The sequence below is a fragment of the Staurois parvus genome, unplaced genomic scaffold, assembly GCF_062004578.1.
Source record: "Staurois parvus isolate SC_StPar_1 unplaced genomic scaffold, SC_StPar_1.0 ptg001525l, whole genome shotgun sequence".
Lineage (NCBI taxonomy): Eukaryota > Metazoa > Chordata > Amphibia > Anura > Ranidae > Staurois > Staurois parvus.
This window is the reverse complement of record NW_028319321.1, coordinates 409,995-431,787: the sequence shown is the minus strand read 5'-3', so window position 1 is coordinate 431,787 and position 21,793 is coordinate 409,995. Positions and strand designations below refer to the sequence as shown.

Sequence of the window (21,793 nt, the reverse complement as noted above, 5' to 3'; positions counted from 1 at the left end):
TCAAGCCACTGACCCCCGTCAGTCCCTGGCCTTGATCAGTGTCTGTCCTCAGGCCTGGAGCCCCCTCTGAGACACAGGAAATGCACACAGACACAAGGTGATATCTCAGAAGGAACTGAATTTATTCTTCCGTGTTTAAACTTATATATGAAACTTAAAACAATGCATGGAAATAGAAGAACCAATCAATTGTCAGGTATGCATAAACCAATCAGAATATTACATACGTCAGTCATGCCCAATCATTTGGCATTCATGTAAATTATTATTAAGTGCGTAAAGCATGAACTTTTGTTCAGTATAGAAAGCAGACAATTTCCCTATTTAACATTGGCTATATTTATTAATAACCTTGCGACAGGATATATCCAACCGCAGACTTTCAGTCTTGTGCTAGCTAAAGGAAAAAGGGGAATTTACACCTGAAGGAAAAAGAGGAACTTTAACTCCTGACAAGAATACAGTTTAAGACAAAAAAATCAATCCTTTTAAAATACTGACTTAAGTCTTAAGATGGATACTGATTCTAAGATGGAGGAGCTTTGGCTCAGAGAGACAAGATGGCGGTATGGTAATGCTGAAAGGCTAATTCCTTCACCTAGGTCTAGTAACACTTATGGTGAAATCTACATTTTGCTGCCAGCTGAACCCCAGAATCTCCATAAATCCAGTCTAGAGACATAAATTGTGTCTGCAGCACAGAGAAGGAAGATTATCCGAGAGAAATCCAGGAATACAGGATGGGGAACACAGCTCAGGAAAGTGACCAGGGGATTACAGGCTGATATCACCCAGTCCCCGCCCTACTCTGGACCAATCAGTGAGCAGTATGGGTGGAGGAATGGATTTAGTGTTCATGACCCACCTGTGCTGATCTCTGTAGGAGTGTCCTCCTCTATAAATGTCCCCGTTATTCCATCCTCCTCCATAGACTGCTGATCATCCCTCACATACGCCTCTTCTTCTTCTTTCACCTCAAATTCTATATCGATTGGATCTCCACTCTAAATCAAGGAAATGAGAGAGAATATCATCTGTAAAATGTAAGATTTATGATTGTGACATCACACACAAAATCCACACATTGTCTCCCTTCACAGAAGCAGATCACATGTGATATGTGGGTACATTTCCCCTAAATACCGCATGCCATCCTGAAACTGTCCATTTCCTATCCCGTGTTGCGGTATTGACCACAAACACTGAACACGCTCAGTAAATACCGCATGAACAGGCGTTACATTCACAGAAGGAAATAAAGAATGAAATGCATGCGGTCATTAATTAGTGGTGGAGACATGCGGCATTCAGGAAATGTGTACTGCTTGGTAAAGAGTGGGCGGCTGCTGGCATCCTTAACAACCAGTAAACAACATGGTTGTTAGGGAGCGAGCGGGCGCCGCATCCTAACCAACCGATAAATCTAGAAAGAAAAAATTACAGGCAATGAAATATTAAGAAAATGGCGTGGGGTCCCTCCCTTTGGGGGGTCTAGTATGGATTTTGAGGGGGACCCCTTGCCAAAATGAAAGAAATACATACCAGACCCCTTTCTGAGCATGCTGCTGGCAGGTAAGGAAAGGGGGGGACAAGCAAGCGACCCCCCCTCCTGAAACATACCAGGCCACGTGCCCTTAACATGGAGTGGATGTTCTGGGGCAGGGGGGCTTTGCTTCCACAGAGCACGTTGTCCATGTTGAAGGGGACAAGCGATTTTCCCCCACAACCCAGGCTAGTGGCTGTGGAGGTTTGCAGGCAGGGGACTTACAAAATTTAACAAGGGGGCCCTCAGATCCCTCACCCCATGTGAATGAGTATGGGGTACATGGTACCCCTAATTATTTACCCAAAAAAAGTATTCTGTTATATAGACAGCAGGCAGTTTTTGACAAGTTCTTTATTAAAAAAGCAAAACTAAAGCAAAATGTCCCCCCCAGTGTAGATCCATCATCAATCACGATGCTCGCTGTCACCGCTGACTCAGAAAGAAAAGCTCCGCTCCCAATGAAGACTCCCCTCTGTCTGACAGCTCTGCTGCCTCCTGCCACTAAGTATACTAAGGGACGGTGCCACTCGGTGACGTCACTGACCGGGGCATGTTGTATTGGTGATGTCACTGACCAGGGCATGTTGTATTGGTGACGTCACTGACCGGGGCATGTTGTATTGGTGGCATCACAAGAGGGCAAGGCCACCCAGTGACATCACAGGGTTGTAGCGCTCCTTAGTTTCTTTAGAAGTGGGAAATGGCAGAGCTGTCAGACATCAGGAGTGGAGCTTTGTTTTTTCTTTGAGTCAGCAATAACAGTGAGTATTGTGATTGGATCATCGATGGATCTACATCATGGGAATTTTTTCTTTATTTCTGTTTTGTCAAAAATTGCTGCCAGTGTTGTTTTACACTACTTTTTTTGGTGAGTGAATAGGGGTACTATGTACTCTATACTCATTCACATTGTGGGGGGGCAGGATCTGGGGGCCTCTGATATGAGGGACAGGACATTCTGGGTAGTCTGACTTGGTATCTGATATGAAGGATGAAACATTCTGGGTAGTCTGTCTTTTTCTCTCTGATATGAAGGATGGGACTTTCTGGGTAGTCTGTCTCTCTCTGATATGAAGGACGGGACATTCTGGGTAGTCTGTCTCTCTGATATGAAGGACGGGACATTCTGGGTAGTCTGTCTCTCTCTGATATGAAGGATGGGACATTCTGGGTAGTCTGTCTCTCTCTGATATGAAGGATGGGACATTCTGGGTAGTCTGTCTCTCTCTGATATGAAGGATGGGACATTCTGGGTAGTCTGTCTCGGTCTCTGATATGAAGGACGGGACATTCTGGGTAGTCTGTCTCTCTCTGATATGAAGGATGGGACATTCTGGGTAGTCTGTCTCTCTCTGATATGAAGGACGGGATATTCTGGGTAGTCTGTCCCGGTCTCAGATATGAAGGACGGGACATTCTGGGTAGTCTGTCTCTCTCTGATATGAAGGATGAAACATTCTGGGTAGTCTGTCTCTCTCTGATATGAAGGACGGGACATTCTGTGTAGTCTGTCTCTCTCTGATAGGAAGTACGGGACATTCTGGGTAGTCTGTCTCTCTCTCTGATATGAAGGATGGGACATTCTGGGTAGTCTGTCTCTCTCTGATATGAAGGATGGCACATTATGGGTAGTCTGTCTCTCTCTGATATGAAGGATGGGACATTCTGGGTAGTGTGTCTGATTTTGGAGGTCTCTGTTTTATAATCTATACCTTTATTTTTATCTTGTATTCTGTGTCTTTAAGACTTTTCTATCTGTAGTAAAATATCTTATTTAAACAGTTGGTTGCATAAGAGTTAGGTTTATTGTTTCTTACTTTTTTTAGTTCTTTTTGAACTTCCCTGGTATCTCTGTAAGGTAGATACAATGCAGGAATTTTTATTAAGGTACATTTCTCGGGGCTGCAGTTCCTCTGAACTCCACAAGATGGTGATCTCATTTCTACTATTAAGACAGGACTTCTCTATGGAATTCAGACAGGAAGTGATGTCAGGAACAGACAGGAAGTGATGTCAGGAACAGACAGGAAGAGATCTGAAATAAAGACACAAAGTTCCATGCGAGCTGAAGGAGATCGGAGAGGTTGGTGGACGTGGCAGTAGAGGAGGTAATTATCATTATACAGAATTTATGGTGCCAACAGTTTGCTCAGCGCTTTACAACATAATGGGAGACAATACAGATCAATACAAGAGGGATAGGAGGGCCTGATCCTGAGAGCTTACAATCTAGGAGGGAGGGGCTAGTGGTACAAAAGGTAATTAGCTGTGGGGGATGGACTGGTTGGAGGAATAGAAGATTCCATTATTAGCTGAGGGCAGGATAGGCTTCCCTGAAGAGATTGGTTTTCAGAGATCACCTAAAAGTGAGCAGAGTAGGCGATAGTCTGATAAATTAGGGTAGAGAGTTCCAGAGTATAGGGAAGCTCTGGAGAAGTCCTGGAGATGAGCATGGGAGGAGGAGACAAGGGAGCTAGAGAGTAGGAGGTCTTGCGAGGAGTGAAGAGTACAGTTTGGGTGATATTTAGAGACATAATCGGTGATGTAATTTGGGGCAGAATTATAAATGGCTTTATATGTTATTGTTAGTGTTTTGACTTTTATCCATTGGGCAATGGGAAGCCAGTGGAGGGATTGAGGACACTGAATGGAGGCCAGTGGAGGGATTGGAAGAGAGGGGTGGAGGACACTGAATGGAGGCCAGTGGAGGGATTGGCAGAGAGGGCTGGAGGACACTGAATGGAGGCCAGTGGAGGGATTGGCAGAGAGGGGTGGAGGACATTGAGTGGGGGCCAGTGGAGGGATTGGCAGAGAGGGATGGGGGCCAGTGGAGATATTGGCAGAGAGGGGTGGAGGACTCTGAGTGGAGTCCAGTGGTGGGATTAAAAGAGAGGGGTGGAGGACACTGAACGGAGGCCAGTGGAGGGATTGGCAGAGAGGGGTGGAGGCCAGTGGAGGGATTGACAGAGAGGGGTGGAGGACACTGAATGGAGGCCAGTGGAGGGATTGGCAGAGAGGGATGGAGGCCAGTGGAGATATTGGCAGAGAGGGGTGGAGGACTCTGAGTGGAGTCCAGTGGTGGGATTGGCAGAGAGGGGTGGAGGACACTGAACGGAGGCAAGTGGAGGGATTGGCAGAGAGGGGTGGAGGCCAGTGGAGGGATTGGCAGAGAGGGCTGGAGGACACTGAATGGAGGCCAGTGGAGGGATTGGCAGAGAGGGGTGGAGGACACTGAGTGGGGGCCAGTGGAGGGATTGGCAGAGAGGGGTGGAGGACACTGAGTGGGGGCCAGTGGAGGGATTGGCAGAGAGGGGTGGAGGCCAGTGGAGATATTGGCAGAGAGGGGTGGAGGCCAGTGGAGGGGTTTGCAGAGAGGGGTGGAGGACACTGAATGGAGGCCAGTGGAGGGATTGGCAGAGAGGGTTGGAGGATACTGAATGGAGGCCAGTGGAGGGATTGGCAGAGAGGGTTGGAGGATACTGAATGGAGGCCAGTGGAGGGATTGGCAGAGAGGGGTGGAGGACACTGAATGGAGGCCAGTGGAGGGATTGGCAGAGAGGGGTGGAGGACACTGAATGGAGGCCAGTGGAGGGATTGGCAGAGAGTGGTGGAGGACACTGAATGGAGGCCAGTGGAGGGGTTTGCAGAGAGGGGTGGAGGACACTGAATGGAGGCCAGTGGAGGGATTGGCAGAGAGGGTTGGAGGATACTGAATGGAGGACAGTGGAGGGATTGGCAGAGAGGGATGGAGGACACTGTGTGGAGGCTAGTGGACAGATTGGCAGAGAAGGATGGAGGACACAGAATGAAGACCAGTATAGGGATTGGCAGAGAGGGGTGGAGGTTACTGAATGGAGGCTTGTGGAGGGATTGGCAGAGAGAGGTGGCAGATGCAGCACGGTTAGTAAGGTGGATGAGTCTGGCATCAGCATTCATGATAGACTGAAGAGGGGATAGCCTGTCATGAGGTCGGCCAATGAGGAGGGAGTTACAATAGTCAAGGCGAGATATAACAAGGGAGTGAATACGTTGCTTAGTGGTTTCTGAGGTTAGGAACGGGCGTATCTTGGAGATGTTGTGGAGGTGAAGTCTACAAGATTTGGACAGTGATTGGATTTGGGAGTAAAAGGACAGATGGGAGTCTAGGATTACACCTAGTACCCTGGCATGGGGGGAGGGACTGATGATTGTATTATTGATCTTGATGGAGAAGTCAGGGGAGGGGCACGGGCTGGAGGGAATACTAAGAGCTCAGTTTTGGAAAGACTGAGTTTGAGGAAGTGGAGTGACATCCATGCCGATATGTCACTTAGTAGGTTAGTAATGCGAGATGAGACTGAAGGGGTGAGGTGAGGAGGAGACTGAAGGGGTGAGGTGAGGAGGAGACTGAAGGGGTGAGGTGAGGGGTAGAAAGATAGATTTGTGTGTCATCGGCATAGAGATGGTACTTAAAGCTGTGGGAGTTTATCAAGTGACCAAGGGAGGAGGTGTAGATGGAGAAGAGAACGGGTCCAAGGACAGAACCTTGAGGGACCTCTACAGAGAGAGGGAGTGAAGAGGAGGAGGCGGCAGCATTATAGGTAACCCTGAAGGAGCGCTGCGATAGATAGGAGGAGAACCAGGAGAGAGCAGAGTCTCTGAGGCTAAGAGAGTGGAATTTTCTGAGGAGGAGGGGGTGGTCAACCATATCAACCAGTTGGGATTAGTACAGTGTAGTGGCCATTGGTTTGGATGAGTACGGAGTAGAGACCATTGGTTAGGATGAGTTCAGAGTAGTGGCCATTGGTTAGGATGAGTTCAGAGTAGTGGCCATTGGTTGGGATGAGTAAGGTGTAGTGGCCAATGGTTGGGATGAGTACGGATTAGTGGCCATTGGTTGGGATGAGTACGGATTAGTGGCCATCGGTTGGGATGAGTACGGAGTAGTGGCCATCGGTTGGGATGAGTACGGAGTAGTGGCCATCGGTTGGGATGAGTACGGAGTAGTGGCCATCGGTTGGGATGAGTACGGAGTAGTGGCCATCGGTTGGGATGAGTACGGAGTAGTGGCCATCGGTTGGGATGAGTACGGAGTAGTGGCCATCGGTTGGGATGAGTACGGAGTAGTGGCCATCGGTTGGGATGAGTACGGAGTAGTGGCCATCGGTTGGGATGAGTACGGAGTAGTGGCCATCGGTTGGGATGAGTACGGAGTAGTGGCCATCGGTTGGGATGAGTACGGAGTAGTGGCCATCGGTTGGGAGGAGTACGGAGTAGCGGCCATCGGTTGGGATGAGTACGGAGTAGTGGCCATTGGTTTTAGCAGTTAGAAGATCATTAGAGAGTTTTAGTAGGGCAGTTTCAGTGGAGTGTAGTGAGCGAAAAACAGACTGTAAAGGGTTGAGAAGGTTGTTGTCAGTGAGGTGGGAGCTCAGGCAATTGTAGACTAAGCATTCTAGGAGTTTAGAGGTAAATGGCAGCAGGGAGATGGGTCTTAAGTTGTTCAGGTTGGTGGGGTCAACGGAGGGCTTGTTAAGTATGGGAGTGATGTGTGCATGCTTTAGAGGGGAGGGGAAGGCACCAGTAGAGAGGGAGAGATTGAAGATGTGAGTGAGGGAGCATAGGATGGAAGAAGAGGATGGCCATAGTAGTTGTGAGGGGACAGGATCCAGGGGGCAGGTAGTGAGACCGACTTCTGAGAAAACCTTAGTGACCTCTTCGGTAGTAGCGAGGTCAGAAGAGGAAAGTGTTGAGGGAGGTTTAGTATAAGGTCTGGTAAGTGGGATGGATGTCTGTGCAGAGGAGATGACCCTATGAATTGTGTCATTCTTTTTTAAATGATTTGCAATCTCATGAGCAGTGAGTGAGGTACTGGGTGGAGGTGGAGAAAGTAGAGAGTTAAAAGTAGAGAAGAGACGACGAGGACTGGATGACAAGGTATTAATAAGAGTGACAAAGTCGTCTTGTTTGGCAGCATGGAGGGAGGAATTGTATGTGAAGAAAGCAGATTTATATCGGGTGAATGCTTGCTGGGATTTGGTTTTACACCACAATCGCTCCAGCGCACGACTATGTCACTTAAGATGTCTGGTGTGGTCAGTCTGTCATGGTTGTAATGGTCGGGGCCTGATGCTTCGTGTTGTTAGAGGAACAAGTGAGTCTAATGCGGATGATAGTGAACTGTTGCAGACAGCAGTGGCCAGGTCAGGGCAGGACAGGGGAGAGATTCTGTCATAGAGTTGGTCAGTTGCAGAGTGGAAAGGAGCCGGGTTCAAGTTGTGAAGGTTTCTGCTGGTAATTGTTGGCTGCTTGGAGGGATAGGTGTCTGAAGACGAGGAGACTGTGAAGGTGAGGAGATTGTGATCAGAGAGAGGAAAGGGGGTGTTTGTGAGGTTGTAGGGAGTGCAAAGATGGGAGAAAACAAGGTGTAATGTATTCTTATCAGAGTGAGTGGAGGACGGTATACATTGTGTTAATGCAAAAGATGATGTTATGTTGAAGAGTTGGGATGTAGCCGGGTTGTTGACATTAATAGGGATGGTAAAATCTCTGAGAATGATAGCGGATAGTTCAGAGGAGAGAAAGTAGGGCAGCCAGGCGGAGAAATCATCAAGAAAGCAGGACACGGGTCCAGGAGGCCAATAGATCACTGCAATCCTCAGAGAAATGGGAGAAAACAGCCGGATGCAGTGAGTCTGGAAAGAAGAGAAGGATAGAGAGGGAGGGTTAGGGAGGACATGAAAGGTGCTCAGTGGGGATGGAAGCAAACCAACCCCACCACCTTTCTGACCACTGGGTCTGGGTGAGTGGGTCCAGAGGAGGCCTCCATAGGAAAGTGCTGCGGGGAAGCAGAATCTGCTGCTTGGAGCCAGGTTTCTGTAATTGCTAGTAGGTTAAGAGGATAGGAGAAGGATACCTGGTGTGGGGGTGAGATAGTGGAGGACCAGGGTTTGGGGAGCTATCCCCAGAGGATAGGAGAAGGAGGGTGCCTGGTGTGGGGGTGAAATAGTGGAGGACCAGGGTTTGGGGAGATATCCCCAGAGGTTAGGAGGAGGGTGCCTGGTGTGGGGGTGAGATAGTGGAGGACCAGAGTTTGGGGAGATATCTCCAGAGGTTAGGAGGAGGAGGGTGCCTGGTGTGGGGGTGAGATAGTGGAGGACCAGGGTTTGGGGAGATATCCCCAGAGGTTAGGAGAAGGAGGGTGCCTGGTGTGGGGGTGAGATAGTGGAGGACCAGGGTTTGGGGAGATATCCCCAGAGGTTAGAAGGAGGGTGAGGAAAGTAACATGGGAGTGGGATGTACATGAGCGCACATGCCTTCCAGTCCTGGTGTTTGGGTCAGCAGGAGAGTGAAGTATCAGCAGGAGGTGATGAGAGCAGTAGTAGGGAGATGGTAGCAGTGAGGGGGAGATGTACAAGTTTTGGGGTGGAGTAGAGGGGTAAAGAAGTGAGATTTTGGGAACGCAGAAAAGTAATATGAAAAGGAGGAGTAGAGGGGACATATTAAATGTACACAGAGTGGTACTCAGACTTGTTAGAGATTTTTCCCGGGGTTTTTGCTTGCAGTCTGTCCAGCATGCAGGAGAGTTTCTTGCTGTTGTATCTTCCTGCTGCTTGAGTTCTGCTTTAGTAAACCTGCTGTGTTCATCTGCTTTCTCACACTCCATCAACGCAACACTAACTCAAAATCAGCACCCCATCAGTGACTGTGGCCCCCCCCCATCAGTGATCTCCTCCATAAGCTGTTCTAAATTTATAGGGAGATGGCCAAATGAGCACTCCTCTCCGCCCCAATTAGGAACTGATAAGGATCACATGAATGGGGGGGATGATTCTCAAGCACAGACCAGACACAGACCACAGTCATAAAACAGTAATAAGATGTTATGTTCTATTTACACCCAGTAACCCTCCGTCATGTCCGTCCTCTTCCTCCATAGTCATGTCCTTCCTCTCCCTCCATAGTCACTGTGACTTCTTTTTTCTGCAGCAGATGATGATACACATCAATATTTAGAAGGACACAAGGATCTCTACAAGGACGTCATGATGGACAATCAGCCGCCCCTCACATCACCGGGTAAGAGGAGACTTTGTTGTAAAGGAGAGAGCAGTACGGAGGATCCACCTAGATCCCCCATCATCTGATAAACACATAGAAACAATGGATTCAGTCAGTGTGTGTGTTTCCTACAGATGGATCCAGTCATGGGAACCCACCAGAGAGATGTCCCCGTCCTCTGTATTCCCGGGATTCCACACAGGAAGGTCACACCATCCCTCACCATCATCAGGTAGATGATGACAATTATTGGTAGTTGTGATTTATACACAGCATGTTTGTTACAATGAATGTTTTATTATATCTTTCAGAGTGGAATCCTCGGGGATGAGAATATTGATGTTAAAGAAGAGTATAAAGAGGAGGATGAGGAGTATGGAGTGATGGAGGAGTTTTCAGAAGGACACAAGGATATGATGGAGCCACCAAATACCAGGAACCCACCAGAGAGATGTCCCCGTCCTCTGTATTCCCGGGATTCCACACAGGAAGGTCACACCATCTCTCATCATTGCAAGGTTGGTGGGATGGAACATCTAGAACATGGACTTGTGGAGACAATGGATTTTGTGTGTGATGTCACAATCATAAATCTTACATTTTACAGATGATATTTTCTCTCATTTCCTTGATTTAGAGTGGAGATCCAATCGATATAGAATTTGAGGTGAAAGCAGAAGAAGAAGAGGCGTATGTGAGGGATGATCAGCAGTCTATGGAGGAGGATGGAATAACGGGGACATTTATAGAGGAGGACACTCCTACAGAGATCAGCACAGGTGGGTCATGAACACTAAATCCATTCCTCCACCCATACTGCTCACTGATTGGTCCAGAGTAGGGCGGGGACTGGGTGATATCAGCCTGTAATCCCCTGGTCACTTTCCTGAGCTGTGTTCCCCGTCCTGTATTCCTGGATTTCTCTCGGATAATCTTCCTTCTCTGTGCTGCAGACACAATTTATGTATCTAGACAGGATTTATGGAGGTTCTGGGGTTCAGCTGGCAGCAAAATGTTGATTTTTCCTATAAGCATTGCATAATGTAGGCACCCAGGACATGTGACTGGGGTCTCCTGCCTTGTGCCTGACTCCTCCAGGGGACCTTCTCTGTTATCTGCTGGCTGTGCCGGGTGGAGGGATATGTCTGTAGTGTCTCAGACCCAAGTCACTGAGTGCAGTCTCAGGAGATGGGAGGCAGCGGTGTGGGACCTACATAGTTACATAGTTAGTCTGGCTGGAAAAAGACATCCATCTAGTTTTACTATTAAAAATAAAAGTTATAATCCGACACCCACAGCTGATCCACCAGAAGGCAAAAACCCAGCAAAGCGCGATCCAATCTGCTCCTGCAGGGGAAAAAATTCCTTCCTGACCCCCCGAGAGGCAATCGGATATTCCCTGGATCAACTTTCCCTATAAATGTTATATCCAGTTATATTCTGTGTATCCAAGAAAGAATCCAGGACTTTCCTACAGCAATCCCCCCTTATGTATTATACATGGAGATCATATCCCCCCTTATGTATTATACATGGAGATCATATCCCCCCCTTATGTATTATACATGGAGATCATATCCCCCCCTTATGTATTATACATGGAGATCATATCCCCCCTTATGTATTATACATGGTGATCATATCCCCCCTTATGTATTATACATGGAGATCATATCCCCCCTTATGTATTATACATGGAGATCATATCCCCCCTTATGTATTATACATGGAGATCATATCCCCCCCTTATGTATTATACATGGAGATCATATCCCCCCTTATGTATTATACATGGAGATCATATCCCCCCTTATGTATTATACATGGAGATCATATCCCCCCCTTATGTATTATACATGGAGATCATATCCCCCCTTATGTATTATACATGGAGATCATATCCCCCTTATGTATTATACATGGAGATCATATCCCCCCTTATGTATTATACATGGAGATCATATCCCCCCCTTATGTATTATACATGGAGATCATATCCCCCCTTATGTATTATACATGGAGATCATATCCCCCCTTATGTATTATACATGGAGATCATATCCCCCCCTTATGTATTATACATGGAGATCATATCCCCCCTTATGTATTATACATGGAGATCATATCCCCCTTATGTATTATACATGGAGATCATATCCCCCTTATGTATTATACATGGAGATCATATCCCCCCTTATGTATTATACATGGAGATCATATCCCCCCTTATGTATTATACATGGAGATCATATCCCCCCCTTATGTATTATACATGGAGATCATATCCCCCCCTTATGTATTATACATGGAGATCATATCCCCCCTTATGTATTATACATGGAGATCATATCCCCCCTTATGTATTATACATGGAGATCATATCCCCCCCTTATGTATTATACATGGAGATCATATCCCCCTTATGTATTATACATGGAGATCATATCCCCCCTTATGTATTATACATGGAGATCATATCCCCCCCTTATGTATTATACATGGAGATCATATCCCCCCCTTATGTATTATACATGGAGATCATATCCCCCCCTTATGTATTATACATGGAGATCATATCCCCCCCTTATGTATTATACATGGAGATCATATCCCCCCTTATGTATTATACATGGTGATCATATCCCCCCTTATGTATTATACATGGAGATCATATCCCCCCTTATGTATTATACATGGAGATCATATCCCCCCCTTATGTATTATACATGGAGATCATATCCCCCCCTTATGTATTATACATGGAGATCATATCCCCCCCTTATGTATTATACATGGAGATCATATCCCCCCCTTATGTATTATACATGGAGATCATATCCCCCCCTTATGTATTATACATGGAGATCATATCCCCCTTAATCTCCTCTTCTCAGTAGAGAATACATTCAGTTCCTCTAATCGCTCCTCATAGCTGATCTCCTCCATGCCTCGTATCAGTTTGGTTGCCCTTCTCTGTACTTCCTCCAGTTCCCCAATGTTCTTTTTGTGAATTGGAGCCCAAAACTGAACTGCATATTCCAGATGAGGTATTACTAATGATTTGTACCGGGGGGGGAGGGGGGTGATATCTCTCTCTGGAGTCTATACCTCTCCTAATACAAGAGAGGATTTTGCTCACTTTAGAACCCGCAGCTTTTCATTGCTGCCATTATTAGGCTTGTGATATACTAGAACCCCCAGATCCTTCTGCACCATTGACCCCCCCAGATTCTTCTCCACTACTGACCCCCCCCACCCAGATCCTTTTCCACCATTGATACCCCAGATTCTTCTCCACCATTGACCCCCCCAGACCCTTCTCCACCATTGACCCCCCCCCCAGTATGTATGATGCATGCATATTCTTAGCCCCCAAGTGCAGAACCTTACATTTATCACCATTAGCCCTCATTGGCCCCATAGCCCCCCAATTACACAGAGCATTGAGGTCGGCTTGTAAGTTGGAGACATCCTGTAAGGACGTTATTCCCCGGCACAGCTTGGTGTCATCTGCAAAGACTGGAATGGGATTTATAATCTCACACCCCATATTGTTTATATATATATTAATAAGTAAGGGTCCCAACACTGAACCCTGGGGTACCCCACTAATAACACTGAACCATGGGGTACCCCACTAATAACACTGATCCTTGGGGTACCCCACTAATAACACTGAACCTTGGGGTACACCACTAATAACACTGAACCCTGGGGTACCCCACTAATACTGACCCCTGGGGTACCCCACTAATAACACTGACCCCTGGGGTACCCCACTAATAACACTGACCCTTGGGGTACCCCACTAATAACACTGAACCTTGGGGTACCCCACTAGATACACTGATCCTTGGGGTACCCCACTAGATACACTGACCCCTGGGGTACCCCACTAATAACACTGATCCTTGGGGTACCCCACTAATAACACTGACCCTTGGGGTACCCCACTAATAACACTGAACCTTGGGGTACCCCACTAATAACACTGATCCTTGGGGTACCCCACTAATAACACTGATCCTTGGGGTACCCCACTAGATACACTGATCCTTGGGGTACCCCACTAGATACACTGAACCTTGGGGTACCCCACTAATAACACTGAACCTTGGGGTACCCCACTAATACCACTGAACCTTGGGGTACCCCACTAATAACACTGATCCTTGGGGTACCCCACTAGATACACTGATCCTTGGGGTACCCCACTAGATACACTGAACCTTGGGGTACCCCACTAATAACACTGAACCTTGGGGTACCCCACTAATAACACTGAACCTTGGGGTACCCCACTTACACTGACCCTTGGGGAACCCCACTAATAACACTGAAGCTTGGGGTACCCCACTGACACCCCCAGACCATTCAGAGTATGAATCATTAAGCACTACTCTCTGAATACGATCTTTCAGCCAGTTTGCATACTCCTGCCCCTGCACTATATATTCTATGTTGTACATTACATACTCCTGACCCCTGCACTATATACTCTATGTTGTACATTACATACTCCTGACCCCTGCACTATATACTCTATGTTGTACATTACATACTCCTGACCCCTGCACTATATACTCTATGTTGTACATTACATACTCCTGACCCCTGCACTATATACTCTATGTTGTACATTACATACTCCTGACCCCTACACTATATACTCTGTGTTGTACATTACATACTCCTGACCCCTGCACTATATACTCTATGTTGTACATTACATACTCCTGACCCCTGCACTATATACTCTGTGTTGTACATTACATACTCCTGACCTCTGCACTATATACTCTGTTGTACATTACATACTCCTGACCCCTGCACTATATACTCCATGTTGTACATTACATACTCCTGACCCCTGCACTATATACTCTATGCTGTACATTATACTCCTGACCCCTGCACTATATACTCTATGTTGTACATTACATACTCCTGACCCCTGCACTATATCCTCTATGTTGTACATTACATACTCCTGACCCCTGCACTATATACTCTATGTTGTACATTACATACTCCTGACCCCTGCACTATATACTCTATGTTGTACATTACATACTCCTGACCCCTGCACTATATACTCTGTTGTACATTCCATAGCCCTGACTTCTGCTCTCCCCCCTCCCCCCACTGCTATATATACACATAATATGGATTGTCTTTTGTTCCCCCCATTTCCTCCCAGCTGGACATTTTATATCGGATGATGTGATTGGAGCACAGCCTTTTACATGGTAATAATAATGTGATAACATCCTCCAACTTTGGCCCCTTAAACAGAAAGTGATAATGAGGGAGGAGTCAATACCACAATGATGGTGGTCTTCAGGATCAGTCCAGTCTTCATCTTGGTTGTTCTCCCCCCATCCTCACTCTCTGACCTCTGGTGGGGCTCAGCCCCGCTGTTCTTCATGACTAAATCGTGGACTAAATAAGGAAGTGCAGTACTTCTTGTGTTGGGAAGATGGCGATAAGTGATAGAGGGGGTGGGGACCCTCGTCCTATAATCCCCTCATCACTGTCCCTCCTATAAAAGACAGTTCTGGTTGTTTCCTCACTCTCTGACTAAGGTCCATGAATAAAGAAATGACCTGGTAGGAGATCAGAGGAGCCATTTCCTAGTTCCCTTGAGGGTGGAATTGTAAGCTCCTCAGAGACCAAGCTGCCTGATGTGGGCGGAGTCCTGGTTTGGGGGAACCAATCAGCTCCTGTCTAGTAATCCTCTTTGTCTTTGTATTTTAGTCCATGGCCGGGAGATGAGGAAAACCTCCGAGGATTGTCTCACTTTGCCTCCAGACTGGAAAGTAGAAGATGAGGACATCACACAGTATAGTCCAGGAGAAAACCCGGCTCCCTCCAATGTCCATCCGGCACCACCCAGTGTAGATGGACCATCGGATTCCTCGTATCCTGAGGAACCTCAGACTGTGCGGGACCGGGCCGGCCTTCCAACAGGGAAGAGATTCTCCTGTCCTGAGTGCGGGAAGGGTTTCCATTTTAAATCCCATCTAAATATTCATAAAAGATCTCACACGGGGGAAAAACCATATTCCTGTCCTGAGTGTGGGAAATGTTTTTCACATAAGTGTAATCTTGACACACATCAGCGATCTCACACGGGGGAGAAGCCATATTCCTGCCCTGAGTGCGGGAAATGTTTTTCACAGAGGTTCAGTCTTTACTCACATCAGAGATCTCACACAGGGGAGAAACCATATTCCTGTCCTGTGTGCGGGAAATGTTTTTCACATAAGTGCAATCTTGACACACATCAGAGATCTCACACCAGCGAGAAGCCATATTCCTGTCCTGAGTGCGGGAGATGTTTTTCACAAAAGTCCAGTCTTTACAAACATCAGAGATCTCACACAGGAGTAAAGCCATATTCCTGTCCAGAGTGTGGGAAATGTTTTTAACATATTTCTGGCCTTTACATACATCGGAGATCTCACACAGGGGAGAAGCCACATTCCTGTCCTGAGTGTGGGAAATGTTTCTTAACCAAGTCTCATCTTTACACACACCAGAGATCTCACACAGGAGAAAAGCCATATTCCTGTCCAGAGTGTGGGAAATGTTTCTCAGACAAGTCCTATCTTTACACACATCAGAGTTTGCACACAGGGGAGAAACCGTATTCCTGTTCTGAGTGCGGGAAATCTTTTTCAGTGAAGTCCACTCTTTACAGACATCAGAAATCTCACACGGGGGAGAAGCCGTATTCTTGTCCTGAGTGCAGGAAATGTTTTGCACGGAAGTCTCATCTTTACACACATCAGAGATTGCACACGGGGGAGAAGCCGTATTCCTGTCCTGAGTGCGGGAAACGTTTTGCATGGAAGTCCCATTTTTATACACATCAAAGATTGCACACGGGGGAGAAGCCATATTCTTGTCCTGAGTGCGGGAAATGTTTTGCACGAAAAACAGATCTTGTCAAACATGAAAGGTCTCACACAGGTGAGAAGCTGTATTCCTGTTCTGAGTGTGGGAAATGTTATTCAGAGATGTCCAGTCTTTACACACATCAGAGATCTCACACGGGGGAGAAACCATATTCCTGTCCTGATTGTGGGAAATGTTTTTCAGTGAAGTCCCATCTTTATAAACATCAGAGAACTCATACTGGGAAGAAACCGTATTCCTGTCCTGAGTGCGGGAAATGTTTTTTAGCCAAGTCCTATCTTAACAAACATCAGAGATCTCATACAGGGGAGAAGCCGTATTTCTGTCCTGAGTGTGGGAAATGTTTTTCACAGAAGTCCGATCTTTCCATACATCAGAGATCTCACACGGGGGAGAAGCCGTATTCCTGTCCTGAGTGCGGGAAATGTTTTTCACAGAAGTCCCATCTTTCTATACATCAGAGATCTCACACGGGGGAGAAGCCGTATTCCTGTCCTGAGTGCGGGAAATGTTTTTCACAGAAGTCCTATCTTTCCATACATCAGAGATCTCACACGGGGGAGAAGCCGTATTCCTGTCCTGAGTGCGGGAAATGTTTTTCAGTGAAATCGCGTCTTTCCAGACATCAGAGATCTCACACGAGGAGAAGCCATATTCCTGTCCTGAGTGAGGGAAATTTTCCTCACTGAAGTCCTGTCTTCCTGTACATCAGGGGTCCCACACAACCCTGGAGGTGTATTGGTGCCTTGAGTGCGGGAAATGTCTTCTAGATGAATGTTGCTGGACATCCCAGCTCTCATGTGGGGAAGAAGCACACCCTGATATACACCTCAGATATACTCCATGGCTGATCTTCATCATGGAAGAAACAGTTCATAAGGAGATCAGAGGCCCCCAAAGACATGGATGAAGTGTGGGACCGGGTTGGCCATTGATGACAGGAGAATAAAAATGGAGTCCTGCCCTGTGATTCAGGAATCTCCAGCAAGGCTCCCACTTTCCATTCATTACACATCTGCATCAGAGGTTGGTCATCAGCTCTGAGGAAAGGGATTCGTCCCCGAAACGCCATTTGACCGCACTGACAGTGAGGACACCTTACCTGCCGTTGTGGCCATCCATGCTTTTTAGATACATGCTTCGTCTGGAAGTGTTTTGTATTTTGTAGTCCTTACAATAAACCTTGGATAATGCGCTAGGTGTGTGCGCCTCCTGTTTTCTCTTTATCCTGCCCTGTGATTGGCTGAGTACATTTGTGGTGGGAGATTTCACAAACACTTGGAGGTCTATTATTCATACTTTGTGGACAAATGTTCCAAGCACTCATTAGGCCCACAGTTGGAGGTGAGGACAATACTTGCATGGTGGGGGATCACTGAAGAGGTGGGTGGTAATAAAATGTCCCAATTCTAGAAGAGTGACTGATGGTGTACACATGGAAGCAATGGAATTGTGTGTATACTGGGAATGAAGGAGTGATTGGTGAATGCACATATTGGGACTTTCCCGTGTCTTTCTTCATACATGTTTCTTCTTGTATGTTTCCCGTGATACAAATGTCTGTGTATATGATCGGCACATGATGGTCTGTCTATGACAAACGTTTCATTGATCTGATCATTTCCATGGTGATTGTAGACACATTGTGATTGGTTGATGGGGGATGGAAAGCACAGAGAGCAGGAAGTAGAGCGCCATCCTTTCTCTATTCCTAGTTCAGATTTGTAGCAGAAATCCCCAACATGTAGCAATACACGGACAATTGATATCAGACAATGAGGCAGAGGAAGGCCAATCGTGAAGCTGGGGGTGGTGCAGCATAGACTGGAACAGGGTCCTCCAGGAGTGCAGCTCACACTGCGGGCAGAACTCCTCCTACTGGGACATTCAGGCTTCACGCAGCTACAGCTGCACTCCCGGGACTGCCACGCCTGGACTGTATATGGGGCGGGTGTGGAGGGATGAGGAGCAGGTCTTGGCTAATGGAAAGTGGGAGCATCTCTGAGTTACCGATGGATATACAGTATATGGAGATCAAGGAGAGTTCATCTTCTGCCGGCTATAGATGGGGCCCTTCAACAGTTGGAGTATAGGGGGTGATAATGACTGAGTCAAATCTGCAGAGAAGATGGAGTAATGGGATCTCCTTGGATAAAGTGGGGGAGGTGTCTGCTAGCAGTGGGGGAGGGTAGAGGTGTCTGCTAGCTGTGTCCACGTGTGAGAAGTAGAGAGGAAGTGGGGGAGGGTAAAGGTGTCTGCCAGCTGTGTCCACGTGTGAGAAGTAGAGGGGAAGTGTGGGAGGGTAAAGGTGTCTGCTAGCAGTGTCCACGTGTGAGAAGTAGAGAGGAAGTGGGGGAGGGTAAAGGTGTCTGCCAGCTGTGTCCACGTGTGAGAAGTAGAGAGGAAGTGGGGGAGGGTAAAGGTGTCTGCCAGCTGTGTCCACGTGTGAGAAGTAGAGGGGAAGTGTGGGAGGGTAAAGGTGTCTGCTAGTGGTGTCCACATGTGAGAAGTAGAGCGGAAGTGGGGGAGGGTAAAGGTGTCTGCTAGCGGTGTCCACATGTGAGAAGTAGAGGGGAAGTGGGGGAGGGTAAAGGTGTCTGCTAGCGGTGTCCATATGTAAGGCACAGAGTGAAGGTTGGACAATCTCCCTCCACCAATCATGACTGAAGATAAAGCTGAGGTGCAGGAAAGGGGGGTGAACAGGCTCTGGAGCAGATAGGATGATGTGAAGAATGCACAGTGGGCTGCAGTGGAAACCACTGATTGTGGTCAGTATGGATGTCCCTGTGTCTCTGGCCACTGGTGATGAATGTGGTTCTAGGTACCTGTCACTGGAAGGTGCGGTGTCACTGAACTGCTTGCTGCTTACGTAGGACGGTCACTGGAAGATGCGGTGTCACTGAACTGCTGGCTGCTTACGTAGGATGGTCACTGGAAGATGCGGTGTCACTGAACTGCTGGCTGCTATCATAGGATGGCCACTGGAAGGTGCGGTGTCACTGAATTGCTGGCTGCATACGTAGGACGGTCACTGGAAAGTGCGGTGTCACTGAACTGCTGGCTGCTTACATAGGATGGTAACTGGAAGGTGCGGTGTCACTGAACTGCTTGAAACTTACATAGGATGGTCACTGGAAGGTGTGGTGTCACTGAACTGGTTGCTGCTTACATAGGACGGTCACTGGAAGGTGCGGTGTCACTGAACTGCTGGCTGCTTACATAGGATGGTCACTGGAAGGTGCGGTGTCACTGAACTGCTTGCTACTTACATAGAATGGTCACTGAAAGATGCGGTGTCACTGAACTGCTTGCTGCTTACGTAGGACGGTCACTGGAAGGCTGGATGTAGAACTCCTGTGTTGCTGCTTCTCTCCACAGAAACTAGCAGAAGGGCAGCACACAACTGAACTCTCCAGAGCCCCCAGGACAAGACCCCGAGACCACCAATTACAGTAAGTTCATAAACTCTCCAAGGATCCCCTGTTGCTTTGGCTCTCAAGCCAGTTGTAGTATCTGGGCTAATTCATTCTTCAGTAAGAGTTGGTTGAGGGACTACATGTCCCAGGATCCTCTGCTTTCAGGGTCAGTAAGAGTGGTCTCCCTCTAGAGCAGGGGTGTCAAACTGGTGGCCCTCCATCTATTGCAAAACTACAAGTTCCATCATGCCTCTGCCTTTGGGAGTCATGCTTGTAACTGACAATCTTGCAATGCCTCATGGGACGTGTAGTTTGGCAATAGCCGCCAGTTTGAAACCCGTGCTCTAGAGGCAGAAATGTGATGCAATGATCTATCCAGGAACATAAGGGGAAATGAAACAACCTGTTGTGTACTCTGTAATGTCTCCTCCATCTCTTAGTAGCCTGCACCTGGCTACACACTCCCCCCACTAAGAATCTTTGGTCCCCAAATGGGACAGGGTCTTTTCTCTTTTCCATCCAAACAAGTGAGGTGGATGGGGGAATCCCCCCTTCCAGGACATTGTATTCTGAATATTCATCTGCCTGTTAGCACTGGGGAGGTCGGGGGGATTGAAGGATGGAAGACTTCAACTAAAGAGGAAGTCATCAGTACAAGGGGCATTCCATATTGACAGTAAGTACTGTCTGTTGTGCTGTTTTTTGAAGAAATGTGTGACTAACCTTAGGCTTTAACAGCTTCAATGCCGCCCTATATCAGAGATACTGCTACAGGGCGGTGCGACTGTGCAAAATCATTTATATATAAATGTGTGTGTGGATTTGCAGTTCTGGGTAGGGGGTGTGCATGTGTGCCCTATCTACACTGCCATTCTTCTCAACCACTGGGTCCCAGCCGGTGATTCTTTGTTAGCACCCAGTGATTGCTGAGTATTACTGATGGGGGAGAGACCTGTGTATAAACAACACAGATCTCTCCCCTGTCAACTCCTGCACACTGCTTTATATGGCTCTGCATAGGAGACCAATACAAAGCAGTGTACTCACAGTGACGCACACACACAGCACACAGCCCTTTTGATGGCCCCTCATGTTACCCCTTCCTGCCCAGTGCCATTAGTACAGTGTCAGTGCTTTTTATTAGCACTGATCACTGTATTGGTGTCACTGGAGATGTCAGTGACACCAAGTCAGCTTCACCAAAGTCAGAATGCCAGCCGCAGTCCCACTATAGTACTCTGATCACCGCCATTACCTCACTTATTCCCTTGATGGTAAATATAATAAGTGATCACAACCTTTTGTCTATACATGAATTGAGCCAATCCCCATCCGGCTATTACCAATAATATTTATACCAAATGATAACAACTGTGCAACAAATAAAGATCTGATTGGTTTACACAGAAAAGAAGCTTGCTATGAATGGAATATAACAAAATATAAAGGATATGATACACACAAACAATGATGTCACAGTCTAACATACAGTACATTACCAGTACATAGAGAGGACTACAGGACAGACACATAGAATCATGGTGGTGCATTCCACAGACATCCTGGGGTCCTGACACCTGGGCTCCAAGAGGGGCCACAAGGAGAGCAATGGCTTACTTTTATACCCCCCATTCCAGGTAAAGGCACACCTTTCAATACATTCCAGTATTTGCCATTTCTGTTCAATGGGGGGCTCTGTGACTTGTGAAAGATATCGGCCATCTGTAACTCATCAGATGGAATGTATGATAGGCCAATGTCCAGCTGATCATACCTCCTCTGAATTCAGTTCCTGCAGGAAAACAGATGACAATCGCTGATCATTCCTCCTCTGAATTCAGTTCCCGCAGGAAGATGGATGACAATTGCT

General features: G+C 47.2%; 1 protein-coding gene across 1 annotated transcript in view; it reads left to right on the top strand.

Moving 5' to 3' along the window:
* Window positions 1–17,700, top strand: part of LOC149435384 (uncharacterized) — a 58,769-nt gene extending 41,069 nt beyond the window's left edge. Inside the window, 5 exon segments of the mRNA XM_089662713.1 lie at window positions 3,601–3,654; window positions 9,518–9,604; window positions 9,721–9,818; window positions 10,224–10,365; window positions 15,344–17,700. Of these exon segments, the coding sequence (XP_089518839.1) occupies window positions 3,601–3,654; window positions 9,518–9,604; window positions 9,721–9,818; window positions 10,224–10,365; window positions 15,344–17,196 (2,234 nt within the window). The 3' untranslated portion in view covers window positions 17,197–17,700.
* Window positions 17,701–21,793: the final 4,093 nt, after the last annotated feature.